Raw genomic sequence first — 15,275 nt, 5'->3', positions numbered from 1 at the left:
GCTCATTAACAGCTCTGTAAATTAAAGTTCTAATTTGCAGTTTTATGAAATAAACAAAGAGAACAATATCAGATGTAGGCTGCTGCTTATTACCTCCACTCAACACATTCTAAGTGAGTGTCAAATTGATTTTCAATCCTTAATTATATTTCTTTAATTTTTTCTGACTACTGAATTTATAAGTGTGCAGAAGAAATCAGTTTTCAACAAACTATTTTTCTCAGTTAAACTTAATAGCATACCATATTAACACCAATTATGAGCTATGAAAAATACATTACAGAAGCACAATAACATCAGAGCAAGAACTGGTCAGCTGCATATTAAAATGTGTATTTCATATGTTTGCTGATTAAATTCTTTCTTATAATAAAATACCTGAAGAATAAACCAACCACAGTCCTTTCTGTTTTTAAATTTCTGACCTAATGTGAATGAGATCAAAAGAAACCTATTCTGTACAAAAAAAAAATGTTATTCTGTTGAAATTGTGAAGAATCTTGCTGTCATTACAGCTTAGTAAAACTCATTTTAACTATGCCTTAATATATATATAGTGGATGTCAATTCATTTCAGGTGAAATTTGGAGTGTTGAGCCTAATATAAAGTATATACATTGCTTAAGTCTACCTAAAGAAGTTCAAGAACAGTAAATTAAATAATGCAAATATTGGTTGATTTTTCTCTAAATAAAGTTAAAGCAATTTGCCATCACAGGGTAGATCAATGGTTCTCATACCTGAATATTGCAAGAATCACCTGAAGAACTTTTTCATTTATCCATTTCACTGAGGTATAATTTACATGCAATAAACTGCATCTATATAAAGGGTATAATTCACCAAGTTTTGAGATGTATGTACCTATAAAACCACCACTACAATTACTATAGGACATTTCTTTCATCTCCTGTTCCATAGCCCCAAACAATCACTGATCTTTTTTTGTCACTATATATTAGTTTGTATTTTTAAGAATTTTATGTAAATGGGATTATTATTAAGTACTCTTCTGCTCTCTTTATTTAACCAATCAACTGAAATTTATCCATGTTGCTTGTATTTTTAGTTTATCCTTTTGTATTGTTGAGTAGTGTCTCATTGTATGGACATACCACAGTTTAGCTGTTCAACTTTTTGAGGGATATTTGTATTGTTTCCAGTTTTTGGCCATGGTGAACATAAGTTCTATGAATATTTATGTATATGCCTTTTATGTAGACAAACTCATTTCTCTTAGACAAATACCCCAGAGAAAAATAGCTGGGCCATGTAGTAGGCATATTTAACAGAGTAGATATGGAAATCTTGTTCTGGATCAAATGCAGACTTCTAGGTATCTCCCTAGAGATTAGAATCTGTAGTGTTATTCATAATTTGCTTTTTTTTTAAACTACTTATTCAGGCTACTTTTATAAAGAAGTGATAACATTTTTTGAGACATTCTGTAGACAAAACTAATATATGATTCATGAAACAGTCACTTTTAATGAGTTAATCTATAAAAAGTACATGCACAATCTTACTAAAAATATCAACTTAATTTAGCAAACCTTTATTAAAAACGTTCTTCACATTAGACCCCAACCTGCACAGTGGTCTTTTAAAGATGATAAAATTAAATTCAAAATCCTGAATATGATGATCTTAAAAGTGCATCAGTTGGCCCCTTGTTATTTTCACCCTCATCAGTCACCAGTCCTCTTGCTTTCTGCGCTCTGGCCATATTGGATTTTCCAAGATTTGCTCATTTGTTCATGTGTGTTTCTTTATACACCACATCATCTCCCACATCAAAGGTCTTACACATGATACTTCCTCTACCGAGCTAACTCACACTTCATTTGTCATGAACATCTTCCTTTGGGAGGCTTTCATGAGCTCTCTAGACTGTGTTAAATGTTCCTGTTATGTGTTACAAGAGTTTTCTGCACTTTACTTTTAGACTCTGCAGACATGAAATCCCTTTTATTTTAACTTTTCAAATTGAAGGTATTTATTTGTTTTTGCTATAATGCTCTGGCTAGGATTTCCAGTACAACATTGAAAAGAAATAGCAATAATGAACTTCCCCATCCTGCCCTTGACCTCTGGGAGGGAAAATATTCAAGATTTCACAATTAGTAATTATTTATGAAAAGACATTCACCAGGACATTTCATTTCAGATGTTTCATTCTTAGCAACCTAGCTGAGAATTATATTAGAAATATATATTTTATCACTTACATTTATTGAATCTATGGGGATAATTTAGAAAATTTCATCTTTAGTAGGTTAATATAGTTGAATCACAGATTTTTTTGGTCTTTTTTTAAATTATATTTTTAATTTTATATTTCGTTGCTTTTTGCTTTTATTTTTTTACCTTCTCCCCTTCAATTTTTGGGGGCTTTGCTGTTTTATGCTTCCTAGTTTCTTCTTTAGTTGGAAGCTTAGAACACTGATTTTTAACGATTCTTTTTCACAATATATGCATTCAAATGTTCATAGTTTAAGATAATAAGTCTAATACCATTTACTCCATCAGGAATGGAATTGAAATTCTATCTACTAAGATCCTCATTTAGTTATTGTTTCAGTTCCAGAACTTCTTTATCAATATATTCCAGGTCTCTATTTAAATTCTGCATCTTTTCATTTATTTTCTTGACAATATTAACCACAGTTAAAGTCTTTATGTATACATGTATATATATATATATATATATATCTGTGTACATGTATATATACATATGTGTACACGTTTATTATACAAGTGTATATATATATCTATGTGTATTGTATATGTAAATATATACAAATATATGTATATGAGTGTATGTGTGACATATCTAGATTACTTTAGGATTTATTCATTTTTATTTATTTTTGGTCCTATTTATTGGTATTTCTGATAATTTTCAATTGAATAAAAGATACTGTGTCTAAAAATTATAGACTTTGATTGATTTTACCTCCTTTCAGCAAATATTGAAATATTTTTGCCAGGCAGATAACTTTTATCTTATCAGTAGCTGAAATGGGTTGAGGATTTATTTCAGGTATTGGAAAGACATCTGTCGCTGATTTGCTTTTACTGATACGGGTTTTTAACCAGAAGCCTGGGACATTTATCAGGACCCCTCATCCTTCGTAGGCCCTGAACTCTATTTTTTTGTCTCTCAAGCCATGCTTTTCTCCTTCAAGACAATGCAATATAGGAATTAGCAAATAAGACAGAAAGAAAAAGCAAAGATAATTAAAAGACTCATCTAAATGGTTTACTTTATTTCTGGGATCTTGATACTATAAGTCCTTGCAGCCCTAGTTACCCAATAATGTCTTTAAGCACACATATTTTAAAGAAATTTTATTTAGCTTATTTTCTTTTCCTCTCAGCAGGAGGATTTTTTTTTTATATGCCTCATAGCTGGAGACTGTTAGGTCTCTCATACCAGAGAGAGAAGTCACCTGTAATTATTTAATTATGCATTTGATGCATGATTTCACTGCAAGACTTTAAGCTCCTTAGGGTTAGGGACTCTACCTGTTTTACTCATATTGTTTCCCTTAATCATAGAATCTGGCAAATGGGATGAAATTGAGAAAGATCTGTATATGGACTGACTAAATGATTGAGTTCCTCCATTTCAAGGTGGATGTAGAAAAGAGAGCGAAAAGACTTGAAAAACTGTTTGTAGAAAATAGAAGGGGAAAACTAGTAAAAAATATTTCATTTGTCCATATTTTTCAAAGGATATAATGGTATCATTATTGTTTAGGGTCACATAGGATGGGGATGAAGAAAAGTATCTTGTTTTGAGAATTGTTGATAATCTTAAAGAAATCACTTACAATGAAGTAGGAGAAGAAAAAATTCAGGTAACAGACTGAGGATTGATTGGTAGGTGAGAAGATGGACACACTGAAGGAGTCTTATTTTTTCTAAGTATACTGATTATGAAGAAAAGAAGAAATAGAATTTGGTTTACAAACACATGCTACAATTTAAAGGAAGCCACCAGAAATGCAGAAATGAGATGTAGAGCATCTAAGCCTCCAGAGAAAGGCGACTAAAAAAACAAAAGGGCAGAAGTTCACAAATTAAGTAAAATGAAGTGAATTATCAGAGAGAGAGATGTAGTAGAGAGGAGTTATAAAAAAGAAGCATCAAGATTTATGTCATTTAGGCACATAAAACACATATACAGGTGGAAAGGCACATAACTCAAAATCCTGAATTAAAAAAATGTTGACCATAAATGCATATACAATAATGATCACAAAGATATTGTGTGTGTATCCTCTACAGTGACTCCTGCTCTGAAATCTTACAGTTGTCCATTTTACAGATGAAGACACTGAATTAGAGAGTGGGGAAGTGACCCATACAAAGTTGCACAGATACTGAGGAGCCAGATTTTAAACTTGGGGAATCTGACTCCAGGACCTGCTCTCTTTACTACCACCATTACTGCCTTCGTTCTGAACTAGAATGCTGACATCAATACCTCCATTGCCCTTGAAATAGAATTCAATCAGTTTGATGCTGTTAATCCATCCATAGCATTGAGCACTGTTGTTTATAAAGCACTTTCAAGATTAAAAGTGCTTTTTATTGTACTATATATGTTTATTATGACTGTCATCTTAAACCTATTGCAATAAGCCCTAATGATATGTATAGGTAAAAGTGTCAAAATATTCATTAACTTCAAAATTTAATAAGCCTTAAGAGATTCTGTATCTAAGAGATGTGCAACACCTAGTTTCCAGCAGCACAGTGTGAGAGCTATGGTGGGACAGAAAACAACTCCTTGTATGGCAATCTAGTTGTAACAATTGACATATTGACATACAAGTAACTTCACTAGCAACCAAGAACTATTAAGAATTTCCTTTTCATCTCTAAGAATATACAGCTTAAAATGTACTTTCTTCTACATCTTAGAAGAGCAATAGAAACTAAACAAGTTGAGTTATTACTCTATCAAAACATCCAAAAAGGTAGTTCTCAAAATTATCTAATATATTCTAATGCATACTGAATCTCACCATTAAGTAATTCTTATAGCTAAGTAATCTTTCTTGTGGATTTTCCTTTTTCTATATCATTTAGTTAATTATTTAAAAACATTTACTGCATACCCAGATGGAATGGGTCCTGTGGTGTTCAAGGCACAAATGTTATAATGGAAGGAAACAGTCATAATTTCAGTCTACCTGACACAGATAAGTGGACAAGTGATTCAAACAGAGTGTGGCAAGGGTTAAAATAGGAAAGCACCTGGTTTCTGTGGTATCTAGGAGAGGTCCCTAACCCAGATTTGCATGAGAGGGAGGTTGTTGGGAGGCAATTTAGAGCTCAGCTGACACTTCAAAGATGAGTAGGAATTTGTCAGGTGTAAGTACTTAAAAGCCCTTGCAAGTAAGGGAGGTTATTCCTGGCAAAGGCATCAATATGTTCAAAGACCTGGACATCTAAGAGACTGTGGCACACCCAAGCACCTGGGACTGAAAGATGGCCATGAGGCTGGAAAGCAAACCAGGAGGTGTATGGATGGAGAGATGAGGTTGAAAGGCCAGCAGGTAAGCAGAAAAGAGTTTGTGCAGGGCATCTTGATGGGAAACGATTGAAAGATTTCAAACAAGAGAATGGCAAGAAAAATTATCAGTTTAAATTACTTATTTAAAAATTAGCCTGTTGATATAGAGACCCACAACACAGCCCTGCACTAGGGAGCAGCCAGGGACCAGTGGGTGCTTCCAGGAGAGGGGTCAGAGGACGAATGGCCAGAGGAGGGACCATTGCTGGAACATGAGGAAGAGAGGTGAGAGAGGAGGAGGATTTAAGGCCGCTTCCCAGCTTTCTGTCTCAGGCAACCAGTAATATTTGCTTTGGTAAACACAGAAGGAACAGATTTCAGGGGAGAAAAGTAAAGGGAAGGAGAAGCCAAAAAAGAGACATCTACATTCTTTTTCAAATTTCTGCCTGTCTGGGAGGTATGGCCATTAAATCATCTGTTCCTGTAAGTATCTCCTAAGTCTCTATCTTTCCTCTATGAAAGTCTCCTAGGACCCCTTTTGCTGGTAAGGGGAACATGGCACCGTGGCCTAGGATGACTTAGCTGACCTGAATGTCTAAGCAGGTGCTTTGCCACCCCCCCCCCTCTGCCCTCCCTGTGTCTCTCCTTTGAAGTTGCACATAAGGTCAAAGAACCTCTAAACCGAGGCTGCAACCCAGTCAAGAGATTGTATGTAACTGAGTTTCCCTTGTTGAATCTCCAGACAAATGTCTGAGGGCTTATGAGCTTTCTTCTTCAACGTATAGACCTTAAATGGGGTTCATAATATTAGCGGATATTTCCCCACTCAGACGGAACTCAGTGATGATCTTGTAAAACATTTCCTCAGACCATTAGAACTCAGTCTTGAAAGATCCAGCAGTTTGGCAATATTACTGGAATTCTTTCAATCTGAATAGAGGTGAAATTAATCTCAATATATATTCTACTAGGAGTGTGGTATTTACCAGAACTGATACAGCAAATATAACTATAGATTTTTAAATATTTTAAACTATTTTTTGTCTAAGACAATATACATAAAATAGTTTATTCAGACAAATAGCAATCACCACCATAGGGGCTACTTTCGCTATCCTTGCCGACCATTCTAATTCGTTTCCTTCTCAAAGTTCTTCTACTCATTTAAATTGGATGAAAAGGAAACTAAAATTAATCTGCGTTATGTAATGCTGAATGTCATTAAGAAATGGAAATTTTGTATTTCCATTTCTTAAGCAATGAAGCCCTAGAGAAGATTCCCAAATGGCTAGCATATTGTAAGAAAAAGACACTGGACAATTTAAGTAGGTAAATGTGAGACAACCCAGAGGACCTAGGGACCTGGTGGAAAACGTGTTTGAGAGTGTGGCATGAGTGGTGTGAGAATGCATGTGCGGTACGTATATCGGGTAATGATACATATTTGCTCGATAATAACAGAGAGAAAAAGCAGATGCTTTAAGCTGATTCAAAGAGCGTTATCAGCTAGCAAAAAAACATTTGCTCCAGTGAAAATACTATTCTATCATATCGGCATGGTCAGTGTTGGCTCGGTTTACTGACCACGTAAGTTGTTGAGAAAACGAGATGCTGTTTCAGTATATTTTTGCTTATCAAGCATTACTATGTATTTGTTGTGTGGGACTATCTCCTGTTTCTTTTGCCTGAACTATCCTGTACTCATCTTCAGGTTTCTTGGCATTAGCACAGAGGAAGGAAAAAATGTATTGCTAAAGATAAAATTACATATTAATTTTGAGAATTAGGACTAGGCTCTAGACCAATGAGAAATATACTGGCCTGTTGCCAGTTTTTGTAGCTAAAACTATTTTTGTGAAAAAGCAAAACCATCTTTATTTGTTTGCACATTGCCTATGGCAGATTTCGTGCTGCCATGACAGACTTGAATAGCTGGGACAGAGACCTCATGGCTCCCAAAGTCAAAAATATCTAATGTCTGGACATTTACACGAGAAATTTGTAAACACCTGCTCTAGACTGACTCTCTGAAAGGTAAAAAAAAAAAAAAAAAAGGGAAAAGGCTCTTCACACCAAGGCAACTTAACATTTTAAAAAAATTTGACCACCTGAGCAACAGCAAACTGCTATAAAAATTTTGGTGAAAGAAAACGTCATGTGTTGAATGATTCCTTTGTGCGGTCGAGATAAAATTCGAAAGTGAGACTAAATTTACACCCAGACAAACCCCAGTATTAGTGTTTCAAGGCAACAAAGGTGCCTCAAAATGTGTCACTATAAATATCCGATCAAAACACATGCAGGGATAATAAATGCACATTTATGATAAATTTGGTGAATGGGGAGAATTGGCCATCTCCCATCCAACAATGTCATCGATGCCACCTGGAAGCACTTCTGAAGAGCTTACCTACACCTCTCTACTAAAGGCAGCACAAAGTATATGATCTTAATGTGTACTTCTCAATATCCGTGTCACGTGGGTTAGTCTGACCTCTGTTCTTCTAAGACACGCACTTGGATCCTTGTCCCTCTCAGTCCATACAGAGGTCCTCAACCTGACACTCACATTTCTTCTTATTCCGCTGTAATCAGAACACCAGGAGCCTCGTCATTACCAGAGAGCCACTTCTTTACTTTGCTCCCAAGTTCCACGTTCTCACTTGGGGCTTTTTTTGTTTACGTGTCATTACTGCCTGTTCGTGGAACTGTAAGGCCATAGAGTAGATTCATATATTTGTTTTTCAACAACCATGGCCAAAATCTAACATCAAAAGAGGTTAAATAAAATTGGTGGTTTAAATTTGCCTTGAAAGGACTTTGCATTTCATTTAGTTTGTTTCTGCTTTTCTTTTTTAAGCACTTCCTGGCAAAATTACTTGTTCCCAGTCAGAGGAAAACAAATACTGGGAGAGCAAGGGTGCTGAAGGTCAGAATTAATATGCTTTTACTAATTAGTCTATCTGAAGAAGTTTGCCCTACTTGCACCTTCACTGTAACTGCTTATAATCAGCTTTCTTTTAATGAAGTGTTTAAACTGACCAGCTCACTAAACATACTAAAATTAGTAATAGTAAGGCATAGATATCATACAGCAAAAAATATAAAATATATGCCTTTAAAGAATATTGATTTGAGGGATTGTGTTTCTCTTTTCATAGGCCAGTAATTAATTGTGTTTCTGTATCATAAAGCATACTAGCTCAGCCATTTTGGGGAAGGCAAATACTACAAAAATGTATGACAATCATTTAGTGTCCTTGAACAGCATTATTATGAAGAAAGTGTACGGAGTTCTCATCTGCAAGATATTTAACATCAGTAATCACATTTCTCATGAAGACAAATAAAAAGGAATTACATCCAGGTGCACATGTATGCGCATCTCCCCAGTGGTTTGCTACAACGATCTCCCCAAAGGCAGTTCCTGATTTCTGGGCAGGCTCACCAGTAAAGGCAATTTAAAAGACTGGTGTGATTGTCATCTGGATACTACAATAGTCAAACCTTCCCCCCAATGATCATGGACCTGTTTTTGCTAGTAGGAAAGAAAAGTAACAAAGAGAGAGAGGGTCACCTTTGGAACGCCAACCTGAGCAGTATTTCAGTGTGCAGTTTTTACCAATTTCCTTTTGGATTCCTGGCATTACATGGAAAGGACTGAATTCTTTGTGTAAATCAAGTGAATTTATTCTGCATTTCTGGAAAAAAATATGAGAATTCTTTTCTCCAAAGACACAATGATTTCTCCTATCAGTTGCAGAGAGGAGGGAATGCTCTATTTGCTATTTCTGGTTTTGAAAGAAAAAGTACTGCTGACCCCATGTAGCCAGGGACTATTTCATCATGAGTGTTTACGTGATTTTGTGGTTACAAGATCATGAAATTATTTTGAATTCACTGCTTCTTTACACACTCTGATATGAACCAGGAATTGAATACCCATTTTATATTGAGTAATGCTCCCACATCACTTAAAGTATTCCCATAAGCTAATTTATCTCCATAAATTCTTCAGCAGATTAGTAGAGGAAAAGAATAAATTTATGTTCTTAAATTGCACATGTAATGGTGCATGAAAACATTATAACTGAACAATTTATTTAAAAATCTAGGTGCTTTTGAACTCACAGATGCCTTGGTAATAACCTCTATTTTGAGATTATACTTAAGTAATCTATAGTCATTGATATCAAATTTTAGAAGTTAGAATTGGTCTTCTTGTACAATCCTCAATAAATGTGCATGATTAGATGCACAGAAAAGTAGTGTATATAATATTCTAATACTAGGTGGGAAGATTATTTTCAGTTACAAATTTAAATATAACATTTTAATATAGAAAGAACTCATATCTTAGATTTAACAATTAGGCAAATATATCATGTATATGTAAACAGTAAATGAATTAAGAGACTGTTGATTTTATAAATTTCAGAACACTCTTAGAAAAGCTCGTGTCTCGTAGTAGCACTTAATAAATATTTGTTAAATGAACTATAGCTAATAACATGTAATGACCATTAAGTAATCTGTGTGGCAGACATGGTACAAAGTTCATCAAGTAGGCTATCACCTTTAATTCTCACCTACCTGCTAGATATCAATACAACAAGTAGTATTATTATGCTAATTTTAAGGGAAAGGAAACAGAGGCACAAAAATGATTAAGTGGTTTATCCAATTACATTTAGCTAATAAATAACAAGGCTTGCATCTGAAACTCAGTCTGTTCTCAAAGGCTTCTTAATCATATAGAATAGGGAATAAATACACAGTTTTAAATTCATACAATGATATCAATGACTAGTCGTATACACTTTTCAGATATTCGATTTTTGAAAGAACACTTGTAAGAAAAGGGACCAAAACCAGCTTAATATAGCTTAATGACAATATTAAGCAACATGTTAGGACATATATTCATATATTTTAATTGTTTTCATTACATCACATGGGGTAAAAGTATTTAAAGCAAATATGGAAGAAGAATAAGTTAGGTAAGAGATTTCTTTCTTGAACCACAAAAAGGAGATAATTTATACTGAGATTTTCAATATATTGTTCATTACCATGGAACACATGTTATGAATATTTACAAATTTCATCACTGATGGGTGAAATCTGAGTTATTTTGTCATATACAAAATATAAACCAAAATAAACATCACCATATATTTGTCTTTGAGTGTTACTTGGATGTCTCCATTCATATTTAGGAAGTCAGTTAAGAGTTTGAGATTCCAAAATGAATAAATCAAAATAAAAGATATCTTAGTTCTTCTTATAATTATTCACTATTAAATATAATTTATCATTTTAGAAATTTCCAAGATTTGCTCACTAAATTGGCCTCAGAATATAAAAACTGCATGAAATATATAGGAATGTAAAGTGAAGGCACCATTTGACACATAGCACTTCAGTCCACTTAAAATAATTTCTTTCAGATGTTAAAAAAAAAACCCAAACCTGATCTCCACCTGTCTCTGGGTTTGCATGTAAATAAATAACGCCAACACTATTTGCTGTTTGTTACCTGAAAAGCTAACCACTCAAAGACAAATCCCAAAAAATCAGGAGTGTTGGGTAAATCCTTTTTGGGTGACAGTTATTTTACTTCCAATCCTGATTTATTTATCTTAGGTATTTGTTATTCTGCAACTTCCAAGGTACTGTCCGTATATGCTCCTTCCGCCTCCACAGCAAAGCACCAGCTTTTGAATCAAAGGTTTCCAATTCACATTTCAAGCCTGAAATTCAGTAGCTGTGGTACTTTGGGAGAGCCAGTTATCGGATGCTCATTTCCTCATGTACCATGAAGGTAAAAATAATTACCCTACAGGGTTGTAGAGGGATTGAATGAGAGAGTATGTAAGTAAAATAAATGTAAAATGCTAATGATACACTTCCCTCTGTACTTAAGAAAGATGCCAGTTTAAGGAAGGCTACTACTGAGTACCTTCTGTAAATTTGTCTTAGCTCATTAATTGGATGAATTTAGTTAAACCATGGCCCAACTCAATAACATTATTCAGCTAAACCTGCTAGTTGAGCCAAAGGATCAAGCCAATAATTTGATATAGATCTGGTTACTTTAAAAGTTAAAAGAGCGCCTTAAGAACAGCTACTAATAAAAAGAAACAGTAATGCCCCAGAACGTGCCTGAACACGGAAGAACCTCTCATTCTCCAGACATCAGCAAAGCTCCAGGGAGCAGTTGAAGCCTAAACTGTGGTCTCTCTGCCTTGTCCTTCAAACGCTGTGGACTCCAAACACATTTTCTGTGCAGCTGGAGGCTTTGTTATAGACAGAAGGATCCTGCTTAGTGAGGCCGGTGTTTATGGCCTAACTTTTTTAAAGAGGAATTTGGAAAACTTCCCAGACACTACATCTGCCCGTAGCCCTTGCACCTCCAATGATAAGGTTGGCCAGGGAAACGGCGCAGACGACTAAATTTATTAATAGTGGATGGGCCACTCTATCTTTCACTGCAACAACAGTAGGTGATCCCATCGAAAATCTGTCTGCTGGCTAGGCAGCAAATCCAAGCCGACACTTACAGAAACTACACCCGGCTGAACGGAAAGCAACGCTGTTCCCTCAAAGAAACACATCACAAGCCAAATGGTGGACCAGGAAAGCACTTTCCATTTCCATCTGAGAACAAGTCTTTCACTCTTTACCTATAGGTTCTTTTCCAGATACCTGTTTGTTTGTTTCTTTTCTTGCCTTTCTTTGACCTTTATGAGTATCAAGCAGAAGCAGAGCATTTTAGGAGAGCTCAGTGGTTGAATTTCTAATAATACTCAGTGAAGATCTTGATGTACAGGCCAGTAGTAAAGCATGCATGAATCTCAATACATCTCAGCTAGAACATAATTAACATTCATTACAAACTGACAGGAGCAGCCAGCCTCACTTGAAAGCAAATTATTTACTATTTTACATTTACATGTAAAAGTGAAACAATGATATTTGAGCTAAATTTTATAGCTCCGATTCCATTTCATCATTCTCAATATATGCAAGATTTTAAAGACTTGAGTTTTTTCTCTATAATGATTTTCTCATGGATTAAATTAATATCATTATGTGTTTACAAAACAACATGTATCTCATATTTTGTAAATTTTTAAAAATTGGGGATGTGACGTACCATAAATATAGTGGCAGTTTTCTGCAACTATAGCAAAATAGTGCTTTTAAAAGCTATAATTCCTAGCAGTAAACAGGACTTAAAGTGTCAGTAAGACCAGAAGTTGGTTGAGGCAAATAAGGCAGGGTCAGGCAAATGAGGGTCAGATCCTATCTTTATTTAAAATTTTGATATTTTACTGGGTATTTTTTGGTATTAGTTGTCATTTTTTAGAATATTTTATCAAAATATTATTTTTGTTGATTCCTGAGTTTTTTGGTGCCTTTAAATTCTGTGCCTGAAGCAAACACCTCACTTGCCTTCCCCTAGACCTGGCCTTTAGAAGGCAGGCTTTCCCCAAAATGAGTTTTTCCCATAATGCTTTCCATAGAACATGGGATATTAATTGTTGTAACACTTAAAAAGCAGAAGTTAAATCAAGTAAGAGTTAGGAATACTTAGCTAAACAAAGTTAAACAGCTTTCTTACAATCCTTTTTAGAGGTTTCAATCACTTGATGTGAACTGCAAATCTCACAGCAGCCTGGCAATGTTCAGGCTCATTTGCCCAAAAAACTTTTTTTTTCCACAGAACAAGTGAAATTCTGAGGAACACATTCTGGTTAACAGTGAAATGAGAGCCACTTCTAGCACATTTTTTGATCCAATAAGGCTGTCTTTCCACATGTTTTTTTTTTCTATTCTTTCCCCACTTACCCCACTTTCTTTCCAAAATCCAAAAAGATAGATGTGTTGACACACTCAGGCTAAAGCTACGAAAGGACTGAATTAGTATTTCTATAAATAGGCATAGTAGCAATTCATTGTAAAGAGATATCAAATAATAGACGATTCCTTAGGGCTTAGTACCTCAAATAAAGTAATATCAAGCATGCCTACCAGTAAAGTCTGCATTGACTGGGTGAGCAGAGCTGGGAAATCTGTAATATCCATTCCCTGTGAAACGAATTCCTTTCACCATCATGGCGCTTGGAGCCGGCAGAGATGCCTCTCTCCTTTCCAGCTGATAAATAGGAGAGGGTCCGTTCAGGTCCTCAGGTGCAAGCCACCTAAGAAGGATGGTCGTGCTGTTGATTCCTTCAACCACAGGAGGCCTCAGCTGGGCTGGTGCTAAATATTAGAAAGCACTTGTTACAGTCAAGAATTTCATTTCTCTTCTCTGCACACAGATATTCACACATATGTATACATGCACTTATATGCATCACACTCAAAATCAAGTCAGTTATGGTTTCAAGTATTTATATGGTACTTGGAACTAAAAATGCAAGGTAGAATTTACCCTCAATGTGACTCAACACGATTTAAATGACTAACAAATACTTAACACAAAACTCATATGTTTAAATGAAATTATTTTCTTGCAAATAATTTCTTTATCCTTTCCTGGTAAATAATAGATAGCATGTATCTGTTGGTGCCCCATCCAGATTCCTTTTACCAAGCAGACACCCCAATGCTCCAGCTTCTGTGCCTGTTGGTCTCTAATGGGTCATGGCTTCCCCTTCTGAAGAAGCCCCCTGGCCTAGGTGGGAGCTACTCACTCAGGAGTTGCAGGATCCCTGGTGAAACCTGCAGCCTGTGACTATCAGTGACTACTGATCACAAAAGGTAGGGTCCCTTGTCTTAGCACAGTATGAGCTCAGGGCTGCAATTCACAGAGGCCGAGCAAGTGAAGGAAATGGTTGGAATGGGCTAGTTGGGAAGACAAGAGGGAGTGTGAGCTCTGAGAAGAGCTGGGCGGGGATAAACGGTCACTCATTAGTGCCGGCCAGTGGATGGAACCCAAAGCAGGAATGATGAACCAAAGTTGCTAAATCTTATTTTTTAAAATCATTTTATGTGTAACTATCTGATTTTTAAAACTTAGTAACTTGCTGAAATAGACAAATAAGCAAAAACCACTCTGAAAGACAGACAAAAGCATCCAAATGAAGGAATGAGCCTGTGAGCTAAGAGGTTTACAAACTGGTTCAGGCACAAGAGACTCCGGGCAGCCTCCTGGACCCTGCAGTGACCACACCTCAAGCAGGGCCAGTGCCTTGGGGCAGTGAGTGACCATATGCACACTGGGGCCCTGCATGCTTGAGCTCCTGGGACCCTGGCAATTCTTTGAGGGCTCCTGGGAAACTCAAGGTGCAACAGAGACTGCAATGTCTCCCTAGAACCTACTGCAAAGGGGATTTGAGTAACAACTGAATAATTGAAAATGAAACTTCTTAGTTTTTTTTTCCTTAACCAGTTGAACTTGTAAGCTAAGATCTATACGCACTCTGTGTCAGCTTGATGTGAGAGGCGAAAGAAAGGAACAAATGTCATAATCACCAAGCCTATTTATTAAGGACCCAAACTAAGGCTCTGAACTTGTAATTTACACCTGTGTCTAGGTACAAAGTCTGCCCATTTCAATAAACATCAGTTAAAAGGATGTGAATACAGGAATTGATATCCTTCAACCATGGAAAGAAATTAACCTTAAAACAGCTTAGAATAATTACTATTTGTTATTTTCTAGAAAGCTTGGCCAGCTTTCCAAAAAGAAGCAATTAACTGTGATTCTATTTTAACTCTCTGTAAAGAAGAGAGGGCA

At 35.7% G+C, this 15,275-nt stretch overlaps 1 protein-coding gene across 1 annotated transcript in view; it reads right to left on the bottom strand.

The window, feature by feature from the left end:
* USH2A (usherin) overlaps positions 1–15,275 on the bottom strand; it is a 722,977-nt gene that overhangs the window by 484,789 nt on the left and 222,913 nt on the right. The window contains exon 20 of the mRNA XM_036931704.2: positions 13,565–13,795. Coding sequence (XP_036787599.2) covers positions 13,565–13,795 — 231 coding nt within the window. The remainder of the gene's footprint in view (positions 1–13,564; positions 13,796–15,275) is intronic.

The sequence above is a fragment of the Manis pentadactyla genome, chromosome 19, assembly GCF_030020395.1.
Source record: "Manis pentadactyla isolate mManPen7 chromosome 19, mManPen7.hap1, whole genome shotgun sequence".
Taxonomy (NCBI): Eukaryota; Metazoa; Chordata; class Mammalia; order Pholidota; family Manidae; genus Manis; species Manis pentadactyla.
The sequence above is the reverse complement of the archived record's forward strand: the minus strand, read 5'-3'. Positions and strand labels throughout refer to the sequence as shown.